This window comes from Populus euphratica, unplaced genomic scaffold (assembly GCF_000495115.2).
Source record: "Populus euphratica unplaced genomic scaffold, PopEup_1.0 scaffold15.1, whole genome shotgun sequence".
NCBI classification, from domain to species: domain Eukaryota; kingdom Viridiplantae; phylum Streptophyta; class Magnoliopsida; order Malpighiales; family Salicaceae; genus Populus; species Populus euphratica.
Genome location: NW_011499874.1, coordinates 1477316 through 1501400, shown reverse-complemented (window position 1 = coordinate 1501400; position 24085 = coordinate 1477316). Strand labels below are relative to the sequence as shown.

Below are 24085 nucleotides of genomic sequence, written 5' to 3'. Positions count from 1 at the left end.
ATCCCGTTACAGCCCTTTGTGCCACATGAATGTATTCCTTTCTTGGAATATGACCTTGCCGAAAATCCGAATAATCGAGACTGGGCAATCCCATTGGTATACTCATGTTCCTTACTGTTTCTTACCAGAATCTATTATTTCTTCTGTTTGCAAAATTATCTACATTTGTTGGGATGCAAAGGATCCGTTTGATTCTCTTTGGTTCTTCATAGCCGGGCAGATAAGATGCAAAGATGCCTTAGGAAAGGTGAGATAGGTGATTGGGCAAATCATTTGACAGCTGAGATGGGAGCATGTCTGGATAACATAATGGAGCAGAGGTTGTAGGGTTCGGGCTTGAAGCTGCCCAAATGACCGCGCTTCCCATTGGCTTGTGATCATGGCCACAGAGGGTCCATAACAAGCTGTTGTCCTCATCTCGTGAAATGGAAACTATTTATTCCAATAAACATCTACTCTGTCCATCTCATAACTCAATCCCAAGCCAGTATTCCCATCTTGTGAATCATTTGTGAGTTTCATTTCTTTCCTTGTCTGTACTTTTAGTTTTCTTGATCATCAATGTCCTACTTTTCCATGGACCAAAGCCTCATTCCTTGTTCCTCGAGTCATTGTACAACAAGACAAAGCCCTCCTTATGAAGTCCTCGTTGGATGAAATTTTATCCGGCAGCGGCACCTCTTATGAGCTTGTAGTCATCTATCGAAGAATCATAGCCATGATTGTTGCAACAAATCGGGTTGTATTGTATTTAAATTGTGGCAAATCAAGCGTTACACTACTACGATCGGAGTCTTGGGGAGGCTGTCTTTTGTGCATGGAAGAGCTGCCATATTTCCTAGTGTTATGCGGCAATAAATTGTGAACTGGAACAATGGCAACCAAGTTTGATATGTTTTCTTCGATACTTCATTATAAATAAAGGATTGTCCTTAGGCTGGGCATGCCAGACTCATCTTCTTGAAGCAGACTGAAAAGTTTCTCCCCATAGTGCTAGTAATTTGTGACGTTAAATGTCCTCTATAAAAATATATAAATAAATAAAGGCTTGCCTACCGACTCACAATTCTTTCTTTTGACAATTTTTTTGTTGGATCTCCATTTCAGCTTCTTCCTCCAGCCTGGCCTAGCATATGTTTTATTTTGGGACTTATTTTGATCATATCCAAAATGAGTTCGTACATGGCACTGTCTTTCCCCTGCTAGAGTCGCCTTGGCAAATATCTGATGTTATATAATAGGAATCTTGAGAAAGCACATATATCAGACAGGTGTAACGCACAAAAACAATTTGATTTTGCTTTCATTACCGTGTATACAAGCGTCTGAGCCTGCACCATACAAAAAGAATAACATGGATTATGAGAAAAAGAAAAGGAAGAAAAGAAAATAAAGTGGGAAAGACTGGAAAAGGTTAATCAATCAGACTATAAGGCAGGCTTGTAGTCAGTTCCATGGTGTGCTACAACAATCTAAAACCATGGTGGACAAAGAGAAATTGACCGCGAAAGACTGTACAAAGTTCGCATTTCTGGAGCTTTTTCATCATGCTCAAAATGATTCAATCACTTGGCTCCCATCTTCATGAGTCTCCAGTAAAATCTCAAGTATTTCATCGGATTCTACATGATTCGATCACTTCGGTCACAGCTTTATGAGTCTCCGGTGATATCATGTTTAATGTCAAGTGAAAGGCCTGGAGAGAAAAAAAATGTGCAACCGTTCTTTTCACTCAATAATAATAATAATAATAATAATAAGAGGGTTGATGCCGAGAAAGTATGGGATTTCAATATGTTGCAAGTTGCAACTATCTCTTCCCTTAATATACCCTTAAGACAACCAAAAAAAAAAATACCACAAATCTCTCCAGCACAGGAACAAGGATAACCAGGTTGTGATTTGGGAGGCAATCAGCAATGGAATCACGGATGCTCTTGCTGTCATTGAACAGGGAGAATTTGAGAAGCATTGCACTGAAAAGAATGTGGAAGAAAAGAAGGAATGGAGCACACAAACCTTTCAGTTGATAGGAATGCAAGTACCAGTGCTGAATAAGCTTCGACAATCATCTTCTCTGCTTCTTTCTCTCCTTGTAAAACAGCTGCCTCATCGTTCTGTACAATTCAATAATGTGCACGTTTTGGAAATATCAGTAACAATTTGACTTAATCAATTATTCACATGCATCCCCACATAATTCCAAGACATTGTGAAGGGTACTCACCCATGACACAACATTTCCTTCTCCAGCTGCATCACCTGCACCTTGGTTGGCTAGAAAGATGGAGCACAGTAGTGGAATTACATCCTTGCGACTCTCATCTTCTGACCCTTCCAAGATTGACAGAGGAACACTTGTTGCAGCGAGCCTTGATCTGCAGTCGACTTTAACCATAAGTTTTGATAGGCAATAAACATAAAACATGCTTTTTTTCTACCAGAGAGCTATGAATATACAAAGAAACATAAACCAAATGCCTCCTTCAAGATCAAAAGAAGGAAATCCTAACAAGAAGACTACTACTAAATTGAGAGATCTAACCAACAAAAAGATTTCCAAGTGGGGTTAAGCCAGTCCATAAAGTCAAGGACAATAGCTAATTCATCAGATGCAAATCTGGAAAGACATCATTGGAGTGTTCAAAACAATGACATCTTGTCTAACACGAAAACTAGAGAATTGGAAAGGTTTCACTCAAATTCGAATGTCTTCAGATAATAGCACAAGGATTCTATGTAATACAAGGAGAAAGTTGGTTTGAGGAATTTGTGTTGCTTAAATGCAAGAACAAGAGATAATTTCAAAAGATGGTAGGCAAGCAACACCATTTATGTTTCAATCCTATATATGCAGTTGCCATCTAAATCAAATTTTCAGAAATTTCTAGGATGTATAAATCTACCCACATAATACTTGTAAAGATATAGTTAACATGAAGGAAAGCCTCAGCAGGTAGGAAGCAATACAACTAGGATAATAGATCAAGCTTCATTAGGTTAAAATTCACGATAGCAATTAAGAACAAAGAAGCATTTCACTATGCCATGCACCAATTGCAAGAAAACAACATATGCATGAGAGAAGTGATTATTGGGCTGGCCTGTTATCCCCGTCCTTTTCTACCAAGTTCACAAGTAGGCCCAATATAGCAACAAGAAAATCCAACTCTTGATCAGTGAGATGAACATCATTCTGATTGTCAGGTTCAATGCTCGAACCGTCCTCTTGCATCTCACCAACAAGGGATATAGATGAGCTGAATGAGGGGAAGTGACCAGCAATCAGAGTAGACATAGTCTCCAGCCCCCCACAAACAGCAATTTGTTGACAGCCAATAGGATTGTCATTTGTTAAATTCATTAGAACCTGCCAAGTAAAGATGGTAACTACAAAGGCTAAATTTAAATGTAAAAAATAATTTAAAAAAAGAAGAAGCATATGCAGCTACTTTTTCTTACTTTGACAGCATAAAAGAAGGATGGAACATAAAAGAAAATCCTCTAAATGTTTCAGAGGAATACCTTGATAGCAGTAAGAAGACAGTCTGCCAGAAGGCTGGAATGTTCTTCATCAGGAACACTGCAATGAGAGCTTTTCTGTGAATGATATTGCTCACCATTACTTGATTTTTGTAGGCAATTTTCACCATTACTTAACTCTTCAAGACTCGGTAGCTTATATTGATACCCATTTTCAACTTCTCTGGAGTTTACCCTACCATTAAGAGTTCGAGAGATTTTCTGTTTCCCAGAGAGCAAGTCCCACTTTGAGGGCTGAAAATCATCTTCATCGAATGCATACGGATCTTGGCTATCATCTAAGAGCTCACTCCTGGCATCTTTCCTACAATTAGGTTTCTCAACAAGGCCAAATATGGTCCTTGACCCATTGCTCTCATAACTCCTCAATGTCTCGCTACATGAGCTGGACATGGAAGGATGTATTCTCATCTTCAGCTGACAAGTATTTCCAATAAATGGTGTGGTAGTTTCAGAACTGGAGGCAGAAAGCCTCATCCAGGCAATGGAATTCTGAGATACATTTAAGCTTTCCTCAGAGGAGGTCCTCACTTCATTGCAGTTATTCGGAGAAGAACTGATGCTTATAACTCCATTGCTGTCTACTGCTAATTCAAATAAAAGATACATCATTACAGAGAGAGAGCGAGAGAGAGAGAGAGAGAGAGAGAGAAGGGCGGCAAGCATACAGAAACACTACAATGATATTAGGCTACCACATACCTCTGTAGTCATCAATTAAGACCAAATCAGAAGCATGATCACTTCTTTCAGAAAGACTACAACGGTTTCCGACACTGGAAGCAGCAGCAGAACTCTTGAGCATATGAAGACCTAGAAGTCAATGCATCAATCATCAGAACACAGATCTGATTAAAGCAATCTAGTTATAAGAACCAGAAATAGACAGAAGCAAGACAGCAGTCTTACTGGATAGAATTTTGATGATGCTTATAATGATTTTAGTAAAAGATAGCCGATGCCCATGAGAATCTGAGTTCCCCCTCATTCCAAGCAAATGAGTCTGTATCATAGAAGAAAACATTGAACATTAAAATCTAATAATTTGGCTTCAGATAGTGTTTTAAATTCTAATAACTGTGTAGAGGAAGAATAAACAGGAGAAGAATAACAGAACAAAATCACATCTCATTGAACCTGGTTATCTTTACTTAAGAATGTAGCATTTTCCATAATTTTCAAACATTTCAGAAGTAGCACCAGGCTCGATAGATGCATGTCATGTTCCTGAATGGAAGGTGAATGATGTTCTGTCCACCTCTGCAAATAAATGTGTTCAATAGTTACCATCTCCGAATAATACATTTCACTAATTAGCATGTCAAAAGACATATAGGCATGAATTTATTATCAGGTATAATGACTCAATTCAGAATGAATAAATAAATAACATACCTTCCATATACAAAAGAAAATGTACTGGAAAACAAATTAATGCACCACCATTGGTTTAAGATCTGCTTTAGATCTTATAAGGTGAAAGTCAAACACAAGGAAATGCATCCATGCACACCACTCATCTTTTAGTCCAGCAAAGAACAGTGATGAACTGAACTCAGGACCATACAGAATTAGGTTCCAAGATAGAAAGAAATGAACAATACAGAACAGTGCCTAAGTGCATGAACCAGATGGCTAAGTAGCAATGCTGCAAATTTATCACACATAAGTAGCATGTCAAAGACATAAGATTTCCCCCAATTGAATTCATGAACTGGGCACAGAATTTCCAGTTGCACACCATTCCTAATTTCTCAAATGATTAGCTAAAATTAAAGTTGTTCTTCAGTTTTAAAGCATCACAGAATTTCCACTTGCACACTGTTCCTAATTTCTCAAATGATTATCTAAAATTAAAGTTGTTTTTCAGTTTTAAAGCAACAGAAGGTGTCTTGATTTTTATGACTCGCTATTGTATTCAATAACATAGAAAAAAAAATCATACAAGCTCGCACCTTCATAACAGAGTGACAATTCATGATGACCTCAAAGACAGCATCAAGTCCTCCGAGCTCACGTAACTTCTCCTTAAAGTTGCCCCCTGTCTTCCTTACCATGCCAGATGTATCTGAATGAAAGCAACACACACAAATAAATAAGCAATCAGAAAGGAGGAAAACCAAGAGAGAAATGCGTGTGCAAGCATGCATGACCATGCATGCAAGATTCTATTGCTTATGAAAAGACCTGCACAAAGCATGTAATCCAACAAATGAAAATTCATGACAAGACATTGCATGAAGAATGATTTGCCATCTCCATGTTCCATAACAAAAAAAAAAATCATAAATTTTAATAGAAAACATGCATATAGGATAAGGAAGTTCAAGAAGTTTGTACTAAACAGCTATATGCAAAATGTAACCCTAGGTCATTTTTAAATCAAGTAATTAATAAATATTCAAAGACAAAACTTCATCAGATGTAATCCGACAAAAATAGACAAGTGAAACTTGCAAAAAAAAACAGAGAGGACAAAAAAATGATTTAAGAGATATTGTCCATTACACAATGGTGTAAGTTTGATCTACCTCAACAAGATAAGTCAGAAGACAGAAGCAGTCAAAAAAGGAAAAGGGAGAATAAAAGCACTTGCATCGACAATATTGACTTTATAATAATTGGTATCCAGGAATGTATTCATTACCCTAATCAACAAAACTACTTTTCATCCTATGATAAGAATAAACCATATGTAATAGATATGAAAAGGTAACAGTTCCTTATTGATAGAGTTGAATGGTATGACATCTAGAATACCTTCAAAAGATATCTTAGATAAACAAGCTTTCTCCATGGATAACAATGCAATCCATTTTGGAGACAATTCTGGCCTCTCCATTCTACTATCATCACCGCAATGAGACTTCATTTCCTTGCAATTAACAAGAATTTCATGAACTTTGGCAGCAACGGCAGTAGTGGTAGAATCTGCCAGCTTACTTGTATCTCGTAAGATGTCAGACTCCTTGCGTAATGATAAAAGCTTACTGCCTATATTTCGAGCCTTATCTTCAGTAGCAGTGGAAATGATGGGTTTTAACAATTTAATAAGAAAATGAATGGAAGTTGGTGACTCTAAAACATGTTCATCTTGACCCTGAAACAGTGAAATTAAAGCTGTCAAAACCTTTCTGATGAGGGACAAGATATATGGAAAAAATGAATTCCAGCCTAGAGAATCAAAAAAAAAAAAAAAGATAAACAAGAAATAACTGGCTAAGAACACCAGCATATGATTTGAGAACATTACAACTTTCGAACAAAGAAACTGAAGATTATACTTTTACAAGCATAGAACTCCATATGAATATTTTATTATGTAAGTTAAAGGTTGTACTTGCTATTTTATGGTCTCTCAAAATAACTAATGCCAGTCACTGCCTTCCATCCATGTCTAAACAACTAAAGACAGTACCTTATCTAACAACTAAGAAGGAGGTAAAGCTGCATTCCCAGTTGCTTTTGTATAGATTTCAGAGGCCACTTTTTTGAGGCTTTCAAAAATGTACGTAAATGGACAAGAGAATGTGGAAAAATGGTAGAAAACATAAAACTTACATCACTAGTCAAAACATAGAAGAGTGCAGCAGCAGCCAGATTGCTTGTTGAATCATCCAAGCTGAGGCTCAAAATAGCATCAATTATTGTCTTGGCCATCCTGAACGCACAAAACTTTAGAATTTCAACATGCACCAGAAATAAGACGTATAACTTGATGTCAGCAAGTTGAGAATAGTATACTCCATACAAGATAGCAGACCAACAAAGAAATCATTTTGAGTGCATAAATCGAAACATCTAACAAGACAACCCAACATGTTGTATTTCATTCACCAATTGGAATAAAGAGTAACAAGAATTCATAACCTTCACTTCTCACAAGTTGTTGGTACTTTTGGATATGCATATTGTATTCCGGAATTCATTAAACATAAATTCCCGAAAAACTCTACAATTTAATTATAAAATCTTCCAATCATTCCTTAATTAGATACTTCCAGGCTTAAACAGAGAAACCATAAACCGTTACAAAAATTAACAAATGACATCCCTTTTGTAAGATTCAAAATCTATGGTAAGCAAAATATTAAATTCAAAATCCAAAGAATGATCTCCTCAGCAAACAACCCATTTCTTTAATTTCAAAACTTGAAAAAGCCGTCCACGAAAAAAAAAAAAAAGCAGCACACTCTTCAAGAAGCCATCAAGAAAAATACGAAATCCAAAACTCAACAAGAATTTCTATAAAACCACCCTTAAAACTACAATGCAAAGGTTCAAAATCAGAACTCAAGAACCCATCAACCACAAACCACTCTTTGAAATGCCAATACCCTCTCCCCATCAAAAACATTCCAAAAAAATCCACCGTTTCTAAAACAATAACCCCTAAATTCAATCTTTCTAAATTCAAATCCACCCTTTTATCTAAATTCAAAAACTTACAAAATCCCCAAAACTTCCATACTTTCAATTCCAAGAACATCCAAGAGACTAACCTTCAAAAAGTCAAAATTCAACACCAAATCCAGGAGCACCCCCCAAATTTCAAACACGAAATAACTCCAAAATCAATCTTTAAACATCAAAAAACTAAAAACCCCAAACAAATTTAAAAAAACAAAACAAAACCCGCATACCCTTGAGTCCTCAAAAGCCGTCTCTGTTGTTGAGTCCCACAAACTCTTAACAAAGACAACAGACTAGCTCTCTTAATCCTTAAAGGCTGTCCTTTCTTTAACCCATCAAGTGAAAAGTTAACCTCATCAACATGCTCCATCATTTCCCCAAACTCTTGCGCCTCCATCAACGTTGTCGAACTAGTCAAGACATTTGAATTCCCAATCTTTCCACTATTGGGTCTCTCAGATTTTGACTTACTATGCCTTGCCTTCTTCGATTTCCTTGGAACGACACCGCTTGGGATGGGATTTTCGTCGAAACTGTAGGGATCGGGATCGAGAGAATAAGAGGTGGATTCTTGAGATGAGAAAGGGAAGTTACTGCTGAAGAAATCTTGATTGGATGGGCTTTCTTGAGATTCACTGAAGGAGTAATTATGGTCAGACACGGTGTCGTCTCCCCCTCGGTTTCGCCGACCGTACGTTCTAACGAACATGTTTTTTTCGAAATTTCGTTTGTTTCACTCAGAGAAGCAATGAACAACAAGAAAAAGAAGCGAGGAGGGCAGATTAAGTAAAAAAGAGGGAAAGATGAGGGCTTTTAGGAAAGAAAGAAGAAATTTGAAATTCTCTTTTTTGAGGTGGGGAGAGGGGTGGGTTCTCAGATGTTTTTTATTGAATTTTAATTTATTTTTTATTAAAATTTAAAATATTTTTATTTGGAATTCATTTATATTTAGTGTTTTTGAATTATTTTAATATATCAATGTTAAAAAATAAAAATATATTATTTTGATATATTTTTTAAAAAAATATTTTAAAAAATTATTATTATTACACTCTCAATCAAACACTCATAAAAAAATAAAAGATTTTTAATTTAATTTTTATAAATTTGTTTTTATTTTAAGGTTTATGAGATTGAATGGTACTAAATATGAGTTTTTGGGGTGTCTTGTGGGGTAGGGCAGTCTTTAAAAGATATATATGACATTGATAGTAGAGTTTTAGATTTTGTTTATATATCAGAAGGTGTTTGCAGTGAAGAATTTTGATGATTATAAAGTATTCTGTTTATATAAATATGTGTTTTTATTATAATTTTAAAATTATATTTTTATATTTTAAAATGAATTTATTATTAAATTTTTCTTAATGTTTTATTTATAATTATGATTATGGTCTTGTTTGGTATTGCATTCTAATCATACTTTTTAAAGAAAAAATATTTGTAAATTAATATTTTAATGTTATTTAAAGAAAAAATATTTGTAAATTAATATTTTTATGTTATTTAATTATTTTAATGTGTTAATGTTAAAAATAAATTTTAAAAGATAAAAAACTATTATTTTTATGTATTTTCAAACAAAAAATACTTTAAAATCCAATATTTATCACATTTTTAAATATGCAATATATCTCTTCTCTAACAATCTCATAAATGAACCCCACATATTTACCATAAAGGTCAAATAGCGAAAAAGCCTTTTTTTTATTTATTTTTCAAATTTTAATCTTAAAGCTAATATTTTACTAAGTTTTTTTTAATATATAGCATTAATATAGATAATATATATTTAAGATTATTCAATAAAAAATCTTAAAAACTAGAGAAAGAAATAATTATGTGATGACTAAATATCATCATCCAAGAGCTTAGTAAAATAATGTATCCAAGATATGCAACATTACAAAATAGGATAGTGTATTTATATTTTTAATTTTCTTTACCAAAAAAACATTTTTATAGGGTAAAATTTTCTTTTCTAAATGATTAATTAGTCATTATCAAATTTATTAAGTCAAATTATTTTTTTAATTTTTTTTAGCTTAATAAAATTATTATATAACTCTTAAAAGCAAGAAAAAATAAATTGATAGCAAGGGTAGTCTCATTTGTCCTTTGCCCCCTATTAGTATAATAAAATGACAAACTTATCTTTTGAATAAAAAACCGTGAAGCTACTTAAGCCAAGTCTTAAGCCTTTAAACCTTTAATGTTTAATTTGTTAATGACAAACTTATCTTTTGAATAAAAAACCTTGAAGCTAATTAAGCCAAGTCTTAAACCTTTAATGTTTAATTTGTTGGGATTGAGTTTCTAATTTTTTTATAAAGTTATTTCATTCGTATTTAATTTTTACTTTGCTATTAAATGAGATTTTTAAGGGCCTTTTAAAAGCATTTAGATAGAATTTTTTTATAATATTATTGATGAAGTTCTAAGATCTAATATGCTCAGGTATTAGAGTTTTTTTTAGTATTTAAATAGAGAGTGATCAAACATTAGCATTAATATTCTTTTTTTTTAAATTCAAGTGGTTGATTATTAGTGACATAATATATAACACCAAGGGATTTGAGGACTCTTAGATGATTGGTGACTTCTAATAAGAGATTATAATAAATAAAAAAAATAAATTTTAAATTTTAAGAACAAGTGTGTTTTTCCTCAGTTGTATATGATAAATGCTTTGAAAATATGAATACTTAAAGAATAAAAAAATATAAATTATTTACTAGAATGGTTCAAAGGGTATACATAACCTCTGAACTTTATCATGTTACTTGAATGAAGGGGAAAAAAAATTTCTCAATCATGAAAAAATACTTTGAAAGTATGAATACTTAAAGAATGGAAAAAATATAAACCATTTACCTAAATGCTTTAGAAGGTATATATAGCCTCTAAACTTTATCATGTTTCTTAAATGGAAGGTTTGAAGTGTTATTTTCTCTTTATAGTATTAACATGGGAGAAATATACTTTACATGATATTAATGAGAGATAGATATCCTTACATAATATTAATCTTGATGGAAATATGGTAGGTCATTTGAAGACTTTTATGCACCTAAAGATATAGGAAGATGATCATTCTTGACTTTTAATATTTTATATTAAAATACATGAGAATAAACAAACAATTCTTATGACCCATATTAAAATACATGAGAATAAACAAACAATCCTTACATGAAGCCTAAAATATTTATCAATTCCGTATGTACTTGGACCTGGAATGATTTTAAACTCAAGGGTGATGATTTCGGCAACTTGCTAGACCTAAATGTACTTGGGCTCAGCGCGTAGTTAAACCCAAAAACGATGGGTATGATATGTATTTAGACCTACATATACTTAGGCTAAATGCATGGCTGAGCCTAATGATGTTAGGTCTGACACCTTGCATAATCCAAAAACACTTTAGCTCTGCATGTAGCTCACCTAAAGATATTGGGTCTAATACCTTTCTAGACCCATACATATATGGGCTCAGCATATAGTTAAACCTAAAAGTGTTAGGTCTGACACTTTTCTAGACCCAGATGTTCTTAGGCTCAATACATAGTTGAAACCACTGGTGTTAGGTCTGACATCTTGTCGGACCTACATGTATTTGGGCTTGGTAATTGAACCCAAGGATGTTAGGCTTGGAAGTAAACCAGACCCATGTCATCAAGGTTATTTATTTTGTCAAGACTAGGTACGTTAGGTTATTACCTTACACTTGACACTTTTAATCATAGGTTTTTAAGCAAACATATCATACATGTAAAATAAATTGATCCATTAGTAGCTCTCAAGTCTTTATGCATTAAACACATACAGATTTGAAATATTATTAGCTTTGAAAGACTTTTAACCTTCATCGTGAGACTTGTCTATCATATATATAATTGTTGGGGTTATTGTGGTGAGATGGCTTGTCCTTATTGAAAGATATGGTCAGATGGTCTATATTTATTAAAAGAGATGTCCATCATGAAACAAAACGGTAGCATACATTCAATGCAATAATTAAGTAGATTTTATGGAGATTTGAAATGACATTAAAGGTCATTTCATTTAATGGTGAGGGTGACAAAAAATTACTTTATAACCCTAGTTGTTTTTACTTCTTCTTTTTTTTTACTTTTACTCTATTTTACCTTTGTAAAAAATAGTTTTGTTGTGGATTCTTTGAGCTAATTTTGCTTTATTCTGAGAAGAAAACATCATCTTGGGTATTTTCCACCAAGTATTTCTTTATTTTTTTCTTAAATAAAAAAATAAACCAAAAAGGAGTTAGATCTGACCATAGCAATAGGGATATTGTTATCTTTGATGAGAAATTCATGTTTCAATTTGAAACTAGAAAAAGCGGTAAAAGACTGGTGTCTATCATACAATGCCCCAAAACTAAAGAGGTGGAATCCTAGCATCTATCTCTAGTAAGGGGAAGATAGTTATCCTCATTGGATAAGTTCTTTTATCGTTACTAGGGAATCTCAAGAAAAAAGGAGAAAGAGGTTGTTATAAGCTTATAAGGATGATGCCCTTATCATGTTAAGCGTACAGGTGGTGGTATTTATTAATGATTGATAGCTAAAAGAGTAAATAACTCTGAAGGATAACATGCAAAGTGTTATCCTTTAGTTGAGATATACTGAAAGATAGTTAAGAAACTCATAATAAAATGGATGGCTTGAAATAGGGGATATTTGAGATGAAAACCACTCAAAATGGTTCGAGGGTTGGGCTTGCTGTCAATAAAGAAACTAGAGCTTTTAGATGTGCCAAAGGCTCTGAGAAACTTTTATGTGGAGTTTCATGAATTTTTTTTAGGGTTTCTAGCCCTGTTTTAGGTAGTTTGGGACAAGATCTTCCTTGTCATGACCAAGTTGTACTTCTTTAATCAATCAAAATAAATGCAAATAAGCTTCAATCTTGCTTTTTATTTATTCCTTATAGTAGACTTTATAAACGTGTTCCCTGCTAGGACTGCAACTATCCAATACTGGGAATAACTTGTTAAGAGCCTGGCCTAGATATATAACCCTTAGTTCTCATCTCTTGTTAGCCATGTAAACAACCCTAGTCCTTTAAGGTTTATCATTTTGTATATTATTTTTAATTTATGAGTTTTTTATATTTCATTTATATGTTGTGGACTTGTGTAGTCTATATAGGTCTAATGCTCATAATAAAAATTTCATGTAAGGTCTAACACCCCTATATATAAATTTTTTTTTAAAGTTTGTATGGGTTAAACACCTATACTAGAAAAGTATTTAAGAGGGGATCATTTAAACAGTTTTTATAGGTCTAACGTCCATACTTTATAAAATATTTCTAATTTCAGAAAAAATTAATCTTTGCACTTGAATTGTACTTTAAAATTTACCTAACTTAATAGAATTTAGAAGGATTCGCCCGAAAATTTAGTTTGTTAACTTAATAGAATTTAGAAGGATTCGCCCCCTGCCTGTAACTAAAAGGAAAATTTAGTTCGAAAGTAAATTTATGAGTTTTGCAATCTCACTAGAAAGACTGAGGCAATTTTATCTTTGATGAGTAATGCAATCGCACTAGGAAGACCGAATCAATCTTATTCTTGTTGAGTAGATGGAAGGCCTTTAAGTATCACCTGGATAACATGAAAACATCATCTTTAAATAAATCAATTCATAGATAAGAAACTTATATTATTTTTCATTAACTATAATATATTTTAAATGATTAAAGTAATACGCATAAGAGAGATTATTCGCTTTCATATCTTGTAAATGGTAAGTGTTTTCCTTGACCACCCTCACAACTCTAAAAAAACTATCCTATTTTTAGGGCAACTTGCCTTTACTCTCTGTGTTGTTAATAGCCTCTAACTTTTTTAGCATCGAGTCTCTAAATTTTAACCTTATATTCTTGACTCTAGGATTATAGTGTTGGGCAATTTTGCGTGATAAGCTTCATTTCTAACTGCTAAAGTCAAACAAGGTTCTTTTAATAAATCTAAAGTTATGGGCTTCTATCATGGGCTTTATTAACAAGCAATTATAAGAAATTGTTTTCCATACATCTTTTTTTCATTAAAAGTATATACCTTAATCAAAATGCCCTTTAAAATCACATTAATCTCAGGTAGCATCTAAAGTTATTAGTTTAATCAATTTCTCTATCTTGAACATTTCTTCGTAGAACCTCCTTAAATATTCCTTGGTGGGTTCAATTCTGATTGATTAACATCAAATAGTTTAATGGAGCTCCTCTTACTAAGTGTATTGGTGTTAAATCATGACACAAGTTTAGCATAAAGGTAATTAAAACTCATAATAGAGCCCAACTTCGGATTCTTATACCAAGCTCGTATTAACCCTCTAAAAATCATAAAAAAGATTTTATATATAGCATCACCATCTTGAATTACCAACTCAAGGTTGTTACGCGTGTTTTAGATATGTTCATGTGGGTATAAAAGACTAACATAATTTTTTAAAGTTATTTTCGTGGAGATATACTTCTTAAAAATAAAGGTGTGCAAGACTCTGTTAAATAAAAATGATTTATTTATCTTATAAAGAATGTAACCTTATATTAAAGTATCCATCGGTCATGTTTCTTCGTAATTATTGTCCAATAAGCTTTATAAGCTTTAGGGAGCTAAAGAATTTTTTTCTTAATCTTTATTTTTTTATTTTTTTATTGCAGTGTATTTTTATTTACATTTTAGAATAAAATTATCTTTAAACAACATTACTAAAATTATATTTAAAAAATTATATCATGTCATAGTTTTCAAATAAAATAAAGATTTTAAGGTAATATTAATAATTAATTCATGTATAATTATATATAAATATAATATGTAGAATATAAAAAAAATCTCATGAATATTCAATGAGAATAATATATATATATATATATATATATATATATATATATTGTACATTTTTATATAGCTTTCTAAAATTAATTATTCTTATATTATTTGTAAAAAAAGAAGTATATAAATAAAAAAAAGGAAGTTTTAGTTAAAGAAAAATGTGAAGATGAGATATTTAATTTTAACTTGACAATTATATTATATGCTACATTTGAAGATTTTAAAGTGTGATGGATTCTATATGCCATTTGTTCTCATAAAAATAAATAATAACTTGAACATCAATGAAGAAGATTTGAAGAGAAAGAAAACAAGAGAAATTGTATGAATCGAAAATTATAAATAAATATTTCTTATAAGATATTTGTTTATTTTATTATTTAAAAAAAATTAAGAAATTTTAAGCTGATTTAAGAGGTATATTGAATATTTATTTTATTATTCGTATGTTGAAAAAAGACGAGGAAATTGTCTCCATTCTAATCAATCTGATTAAATATGATAGTTGATATCCTTATTGTTTTTTAATTAATCTCTTTACTGACAAAATAATAAAATCCTGTAATACGGCATTGTAAAATTTGTAACAAACATGTTTGAAAAAGATTCATAGAAAATAAATTATTCATTGATTGGTTTCCTTTAATTCCTTCAGTGGTATAATCTTGACATAATATAAGTATTTAATTTATTAAACTCTCTTATGAAAAAACTGTCAAACACTAGCGACCAATGGTATAGTATCAAACCTCTTACCTGCAATGCATATCACTACAACAACAAAAAATAATAATTTGGTTTTGATTTTTCTTATTGAATTCTTTTGTGTGCAAGTAAAATATTATCAAATTATAAATTATAGGATATAAATTATAATTTCTAAATAAATAGAAATAAAGTAAAAAAATAATTAAACTATAGAAGCGGCCGAGTAAATTTTTTAATTTTAAAATTAAATAACATAATTTATTAACTGAAATAGAACCTCGTATAGTGTGAATAACTAAGACTAAAAGAATGTTTAGAAATATATTAGTGGTTATTTTTTAAAATATTTTTTATTTTAAAATTTATTAAAATAATATTTGTTTTATTCTTTAAAAATTATTTTTGACATCAGTATATCAAAATAATCTAAAATATAAAAAACATATTTATTTAAAAAATATTTTCAAAATTTTTTAAAAATATTTTTCAACCACAGTACCAAACATTGTCATTATTTGTGAACTTGAATCCCATCATAACTATTAAACAAGTTTGGTTTACAGGTTAGATTATAGTCATGGTTGTTTAGTCTTTCTTTGGACCGGGAAGCAGAAGCAATATTAAACAAGTATCCTGGTTGGACCGGGAAGCAGAAGCAATATTAAACAAGTATCCTTGTTTATTTTTGTATTTTAAAATATTTTTAAAAAAAAATTAATTTTTTTATTTGCTTCAAATTAATATATGTTTTTTATGTGAATTTTTTTTAAAAAATCAAATTAATATATGTTTTTTATGTGAATTTAAAAAAAAAAAATCACAACCACACTTTTACACAAATGATAACTAATATAAAAATATTTGGTTGAAAGAGTACATGAAAGTAAATAGTTTAGATATATATATTACCATATTGTTATATTTATAATTTCAAATACATACACGGACAATCTATATAACATATTAATATTAAGAAGATGTTCAATAAGGTTTTATAAATGGTGTTCTCACTTCTTCCTTTTCACATTCCTCAATTGGTACCATTATTTCCTAAAAATAAATAAATAAATAAATTATTTCTTGTTTATTAATTATAATATTGTTAAAACTGTGTATTTTTTAATAAAGGAAAAAAATTATACATAATTTTTTTAAAAATATATTATTAGTTAAAAAAACTAGTTATAATAGCAAAATGATGGCGGCGTGTAAATTGGTAATGATAGCGTTAACATGGTAATGAATGTTATAATAAAGGTGATGGCCATCATCAACTACATATTATATTATGTTAATATAATATATTTATGAAGGTTAATATAAAATAAAGGTGATGGCCATCATCAACTAAATAAACAAAAAAAAATTGCTTCATTGGATCCCAACGACACGCTAACATTTCATTTGCTAAATACAATCTAGTACTTGATTAGAGATAATTATAAAAAAAAAATACCCTTACCCATATGCTTATTAACAATGTTACTCCTTTACCTTTCGATTGAATCAATTTTGTACTTAAAGTTGTCTTGCATTTTCAAAGAAGTTCACTTTGTTTTTTAATTTAAACACTGGGATTATTTAGAAATAGAGTGATATTTTAATTTTTTTAAAAAAAAAACTAAAGTAAAAAGGGAAAAACTAGAACTTCTTGTTTAAATACAATATTTTTTCATTCAAAAAATTGAAAGAATAGTTTTTTTTTATTTTCCAAATTTGTATTGAGCTTAAAAAATATATTTTACAAGTTTTCCAACACATTTCCAATATAATTTCTTCCTGTTTTAAAAATGAAAAACAAACATGAGAAATATATCTTCCTAGGAATTTAGCAATGTAAAAGAATTTAAATTATTTTTTTTATTTAGTTAGTATCATAAATTTAAGCTTTATTACAAAATTATTATAAAGATTTTTTGAGTTACCAATATAATTGTTTTATGATAACTCTTATTTGAATAAAATAAAATTAACATTCTACAATTAGATTATTGCAAATACAAAATATTAAAATATCTATTATAAATTATGGTTGTAATCTTGATATATTCTCTTTTTTTTTTTGTAGAAAAAATCATTTTTATCTTCAACAAATGAACAAATTTTTTTAATTTTTCATAATACAAATAACAAACCTTGTGCAGTACATATAAAAGCAAGTCTTACCCTTGCTCATGAGCATGTCTTGACTTTATATTTAATCATCATATAACTTAAGCACTTATATATAGGCATTTGAATAAAAAATGGTTATCTTTTCATTTAGAAATATAATGATGATGTTATAAACTTTAAACATATCTATATTACAAGTTAAGTATTGAGTATAAATCAAGTTAAACTCTTGAATATAAAATAAGTCAAATATAAATTTTAAAACTAACTTATTTTTTAAATATAAACCTAGTTAAACATTGAGTTTTAAATAACTTAACTTTAGAGTATAAAACCATTTAAGTACAAAATGTTCAAAAGTGTTGTTAAACCACTTAATTGGAAAAGTTGAAAATATGTATTTCTCTTTATGCTATAGACATAAATAGATGTCATTTTTAAAAAATATCTCATATACAAAAAAATCAATTAAATTAAATTTTCTATCCCAAAAGAAGGATAAACATTTTTTATTCAGAATGTGAAGTCAAGTGATTAAAAGGATAAGAAATATATATCATGACTCTTTGATAGAGGATGACACCTCGTGCTTTTTATTGTTTTTCTTGTGATAATAATTAACTTTAATAAAATTTAATTTGATTGCTTTATCATACTTGAGATAACCTATCATACTTATTTCAAGAACTTTGTTCATATCTTAAAATTCTTGCACAATATAATATTGATAATACCAAGCAACATATTCATAATTGTATAATTCACTATTTATCTAAAAAAACATTGTTTGACTACCATTCTTTCAACATATCAATGGAATGAATGAAGACAATCAAAACATCACTCCTTGTATTTTTTTTATTTCACAATTCAACAATTTATTTATTTTTAATTTCATTCTTCAATATTATGTTGTTTGAGAATTGTGCTTTGTAGTTTTTTTGTTGGGTTATATACTAGTCTTTTGATTTTTTTTCTCTCGATTTTAATGTTCAACACTAGATTTGTTTGAAATGAGGTTTCATATTTGTTTTTCAATTTGGTTTCTTTGAACTTATCTAGATTTCATAACTCAGGTAATGGTTTAAAAGTTTAATATGGGCTGACTTCAGTTATTTTTTTACCACTTTTTCTAATTGATTTTTTTATTCATCATTCAATGTTGGGGTGGTTGGAAATTGAGTTTTGTAATTATTTTATTTACTTTTTTATGGGTTATTAACAAAAATCTAAAAAACATTCATATTTCATTGTACAATAAAATAATCATCTTTTCCTTCACAACCAAAACCTTAAAACTAATAAAAATTGAGTTTAATTGTCATTGTCAAGTTCAGTAAGGGAAGTTACATCCTTTCTTTTTAATAATGCATAACAAGACTATTATACCTTTAGATTCAAGATTTTTTAAAGCATATGTATAAGGCATTTTCATCTTTTCTACTTTTAAAGAATAGTAAAACAATATTCATACTCTTAAAATATGAAGGCATACAATGAAATTCCTATTTTTTCCTTCACAAACATAACCTCAAAGATAACTCTTAAAGGTAATTCATTAATTTCACTAGAGTTTAGTTGTCATTGTCAAGTTCGGTAGGGAAGTTACGTCATTTCACTTTTATTGCACAGTAAAACTATTATATGCTTAGATTCAAGGATTTTTAAAGCTCATGTATAAGGATATTTTTATCATTTCTATTTTTAAATAACAACAAAATGATATACATACTCTTAAAAGTGGATTTTTCTACAACTTACATCTAAGGATAATTTTTTTAATTCTCACCCAGACTTATTATTTATTTATTTATTATTATCATGTTGGCTTAAGGGAAATATTTTAATTTATGTATATAAATATTATTTAAAAAGTTGCTAGTGTATGGGTGGTGCATGTAGGGCCTTTTAGTGACCAAACCTCGCCTTTAACGGCGGTATTTAAATCATCTTGATGTCCTCTTTGTGATGAGGCAACGCGTGTGGCTTATGATTTTTTTTTTTATCCCTTTTCTTCCCTTTCTTCTCATTGATTTTTATGCCCACCTTTTAAAATTTCAAAGCAACTTTTTAATTTGTTACTCATCTACATTCCTTTAATTTCTATTTGTTTTGCCTTAGTTAATTTTTTTTTTTATATAATTTCATCTTCATTGAGTTTTTTTTCTATTAATTTTGATTCTTATTAATTTGATTACTATTTTTTCTTTACTTTTGTAATTGTTTAAAATTAATTTTTTTATTTTATCTTTCAACATTAATTAGTTTGGAATTGAGCATTTTGATTGAGCTTAAATCTAAGATTTCATGATTTGTGAATTTTAAAGATTAACTTGGTTTTAGGAAGTTCACACGGGTTATCTTGCCTTTTCCTTTTCTTTTTAAGTTCATATTTTTTTTATTTTCATACTTGAACTTTTATTCATTTGGAGATTAGGCTCCCTTATTTTTATTTTTTTCTTTCTATAGAATTCTTTACTAATTTTTAAAATAATTAGGGTTATCTTGTTTTTTTTATTTGTTATTTTTTGTTGACTTCACTTTGGGAAATTTTATAAATTGATATTTTATTTTGGTTTCATCATTGAATATTAGACTATTTTTCTTAGTTTGGCCATTTAATATTGGATTATTTTATAATTGAGCTTCACAATTTTATTCAATTTACTTTTGTCAATGACTTTTTTTTTTACCTTTTATTAGCATAAATAATCATTTGATTGGTTAAAAAGATTTATTCTGAAAAATAGAGTTGTTAAACATGACTGAATATATGACTCGTGTTGTGAGATCAAATATATTAATTTTTGTTATCTTTTGACCAAATATCAATTTAATTAATTAGATGCATATATAAACATTTCAATTTATGATTAAGAGTTTTTTTATATCTAGAAACAAGCTGAAAAAGCTATGTATTTATTTTTTTACTTAAAAACAATATCAAACCCATGACAAAGCGTAAATCAAATAGTTAGTTAACAAAACACTAAAGGGTTTGACTAAATCATTGTATTCACTCTCACAAAAATAATTTTCATTAGAATATTGTTTTTTTTCTTCAATTTGATCTTTCAATAACCTAATTTAAGCTTTCAATGCTGGGTTATTTTTGAAATTGTGTTTTGTAATTTTTTTTATATTTTCTTTATGTTAAGTTATATACCAATCTTGTGGATTAAATTTTTTTTTCTTTATTTTAATCTTCAATGTTAGATTTGTTGAAATTAAAGTTTCATAATTTTTTTTATTTCATTCCTATAAATTTATTACAATCTTATGATTTAGATCGCAAGTTTAAAATGTTAACTAAGGTTAATTTAGGTTTTTTTTTTTTAGCTTCCTTTTCTTGTTAATTTTCTTTTATTCTATCATTTAATATTGGATTGGTTAAAAAGAGTTTTATAATTTTTTTATTGTTTTTTATAAGTTATCTTGATTTATTAATCTAAGTCATTGGTTTGACAATATGACTCTATTCATTTTTTTTAAGTTATTATTTAATTGAATATTTTTTTAATTGTGCTTTATAATTTTGTTTTAGTTGCTTTATAAGGGGATATCCTAATATCATGTTCTAGGTCATATATTTGATATATCAACCTGGATTTTCTTGGTTTATCTTTTTTGTCTTTTTTAATTGAATGTATTTTTTTTTAATTTCACTCTCAAACAACTCAATCTTTTTTTTTCTTTTAGTTTTTTTTTTTAATTTCATCATTTAATATTAGATTATTTAAAAATTGAGATTCATACATATATTTTTTTCAATTTGCTTTCCATGAAGTTTTCTCAGTATTATGGATTTATTTATTTTTTCTTGGTTTCAATCTTTAATATTGGATTTGTTGGAAATGGAGTTTCACAACTTTTTTTATGAAGTTATCCTAAAGTTGTTTTTCATGGGTCCTTTTTTCAATTATTTTTTTCTCAATTTTATCCTCCAGTATTAGATTGATTAAAAATTAGGTTTTTTATTTTTTATATGTTTTTAATGGGATTATCATGATTTCATGACCCATGTCATGAGTTTGGCAGGTTAACTCAAGTTGACTCAATATTTTTTTGTTCATTTTTTTAAATTAATATTTTTTTTTTCGATTACTTTCTTCAATATTAAATTGATTAGGATAAGACCTTCATAATTTATCCTGATTTTTTTGTATGGGTTAACATGATTTCTTGACTCCAACTGCAAATTTAATTGGTTAGCATGGGTTGATTCAATATATCATTATCTCAATATTTTAAAAAACTATCATATTGATATTTAAAGAAGATATAATTCAATATGCATCATAATTTGAATTCATGATTATTTTCATAATTAGAAAATATATTAGAAATGCTTGAATATTTTTTTTGTACTTTTTTTAAAAATCATCTAATTCCATAACACAATAAATGATCTAGTTATAAGTAAATCTAAAGGTACTTTTCCACTATAAAAAAAATATTGTCTACACACTCACATATTACTGTAAACTCATTATTCATTTTTTATTTTTTATTCTGGGCAACTTGATCCTAATTAAAGGCTAATTGCTTTTTATTTCTTAAGTATGAGTGAAATTGGAAGAAGTAGGACCATAATGAAAAATACAGCATAAATGAATGGCGTGTCCGTTGTTTTCATGAAAATATACTCAAGCCCCTTATTTTTAAAAATAATATAATTTAGGTCCTTTCAAATTTTGAAAAATCAATTTTAGTATAAAATTTATTTTTATTATTTCTTAGTGTTTGGTTAAGAAAGGAGAGAGGGAGAAATTGTTGAATTCTAAAAATAAAAAAGAAAGTTGTTGTTCACATCATTTTGAACCACCAAAATATTATCCTTGACGTGCTGAATTCCATGTGACGAGAGATTTTTTATGGTAGTTGTTTCGATCCTCAATATTACTTGAAAAAACATATTTAAGTTAATGAAGACAAATCTAACTTGGTTTGATTTTGGATTTTTATTTATTTATTGGTTTTTGGGTTTTTTTAGGTTGATAGACTAGTTTATAGATGTTTTAAGGGTGTTGGTAAGGTACTTTTAGGTTGAAATGGTTAAAAATTGGTTTTTAAAACAAAAACACTACTCTAACTTTCTAGCCATTGTAATGACGATGGAATTTGGACTTGCAAATAATATATTATTAGTTTTTTTTTTTAAAAAAAAGAAGATCATATGCCACTTTAAAAAATTAAAACTAAGTTAAGTGTGCAAGCATGAGTTTGAAAGCCAACCTGTTGAATATTAGATTATGTTTCTTAATTTGACCATTTAATAATTGATTATTTTATAATTGAGCTTCATAATTTTATTCAATTCACTTTTGTCAATGACTTTTTTTACCTTTTATTAGCACAAATAATCATTTGATTGGTTAAAAAGATTTATTATGAAAAATAGAGTTGTTAAACACGACTGAATATATGATTCGTGTTGCGAGATCAAATATATTAATTTTTATTATCTTTTGATCAAATATCAATTTAATTAATTAGATGCGCATATAAACATTTCAATTTATGATTAAGAGTTTTTTATATCTAGAAACAAGCTGAAAAAGCTATGTATTTATTTTTTTTACTTAAAAACAATATCGAACCCATGACAAAGCATGGATCAAATAGTTAGTTAACAAAACACTAAACGGTTTGACTAAATAATTGTATTCACGCTCACAAAATAATATTCATTAGAATATTGTTTTGTTTTTCTTTTCTACTTAGTTTTTTTCTTCAATTTGATCTTTCAATAACCCAATTTAAGCTTTCAATGATGGGTTGTTTTTTGAATTTTTTTATATTTTCTTTATGTTAAGTTATATACCAATTTTGTGGATTAAATTTTTTTCTTGATTTTAATCTTCAATGTTAGATTTGTTCAAATTAAAGATTCATAATTTTTTTATTTCATTCCTATAAATTTATTAAAATCTTATGTTTTAGATCGCAAGTTTAACATGTTAACTAGGGTTAATTTAGGTTTTTTTTTGCCTTCCTTTTCTTGTTGATTTTTTTTATCATTTAATATTGGATTGGTTAAAAAGAGTTTTATAATTTTTTTTATTGTCTTTTTATACATTATCTCGATTTATTAATCTAAGTCACTGGTTTCAATTATTTTTTTTTCAATTTTATCCTTCAGCATTAGATTGGTTAAAAATTAGGCTTTTTATTTTTTATATGTTTTTAATGGGATTATCATGATTTCATGACCCATGTCATGAGTTTGGCAGGTTAACTCAAGTTGACTCAATATTTTTTTGTTCATTTTTTTAAATTAATATTTTTTTTTTCGATTACTTTCTTCAATATTAAATTGATTAGGATAAGACCTTCATAATTTATCCTGATTTTTTTGTATGGGTTAACATGATTTCTTGACTCTAATTGCAAATTTAATTGGTTAGCCTGGGTTAATTCAATATATCATTATCTCAATATTTT

At 28.8% G+C, this 24085-nt stretch overlaps 1 protein-coding gene across 1 annotated transcript; it reads right to left on the bottom strand.

Annotated features, from left to right (window-relative positions):
• Positions 1-1267: 1267 nt before the first annotated feature.
• LOC105128068 (uncharacterized) lies at positions 1268-8793 on the bottom strand. The gene is made up of 13 exons (XM_011029582.1): positions 8187-8793; positions 7105-7204; positions 6304-6643; positions 5499-5611; positions 4681-4803; positions 4453-4546; positions 4246-4356; positions 3526-4130; positions 3105-3370; positions 2228-2378; positions 2020-2117; positions 1859-1940; positions 1268-1696 (listed from the first exon to the last, which is right to left on the bottom strand). The coding sequence occupies exons 1-13, from the start codon at positions 8663-8665 to the stop codon at positions 1613-1615; spliced, it is 2646 nt and encodes an 881-aa protein (XP_011027884.1). The 5' UTR covers positions 8666-8793; the 3' UTR covers positions 1268-1612.
• Positions 8794-24085: the final 15292 nt, after the last annotated feature.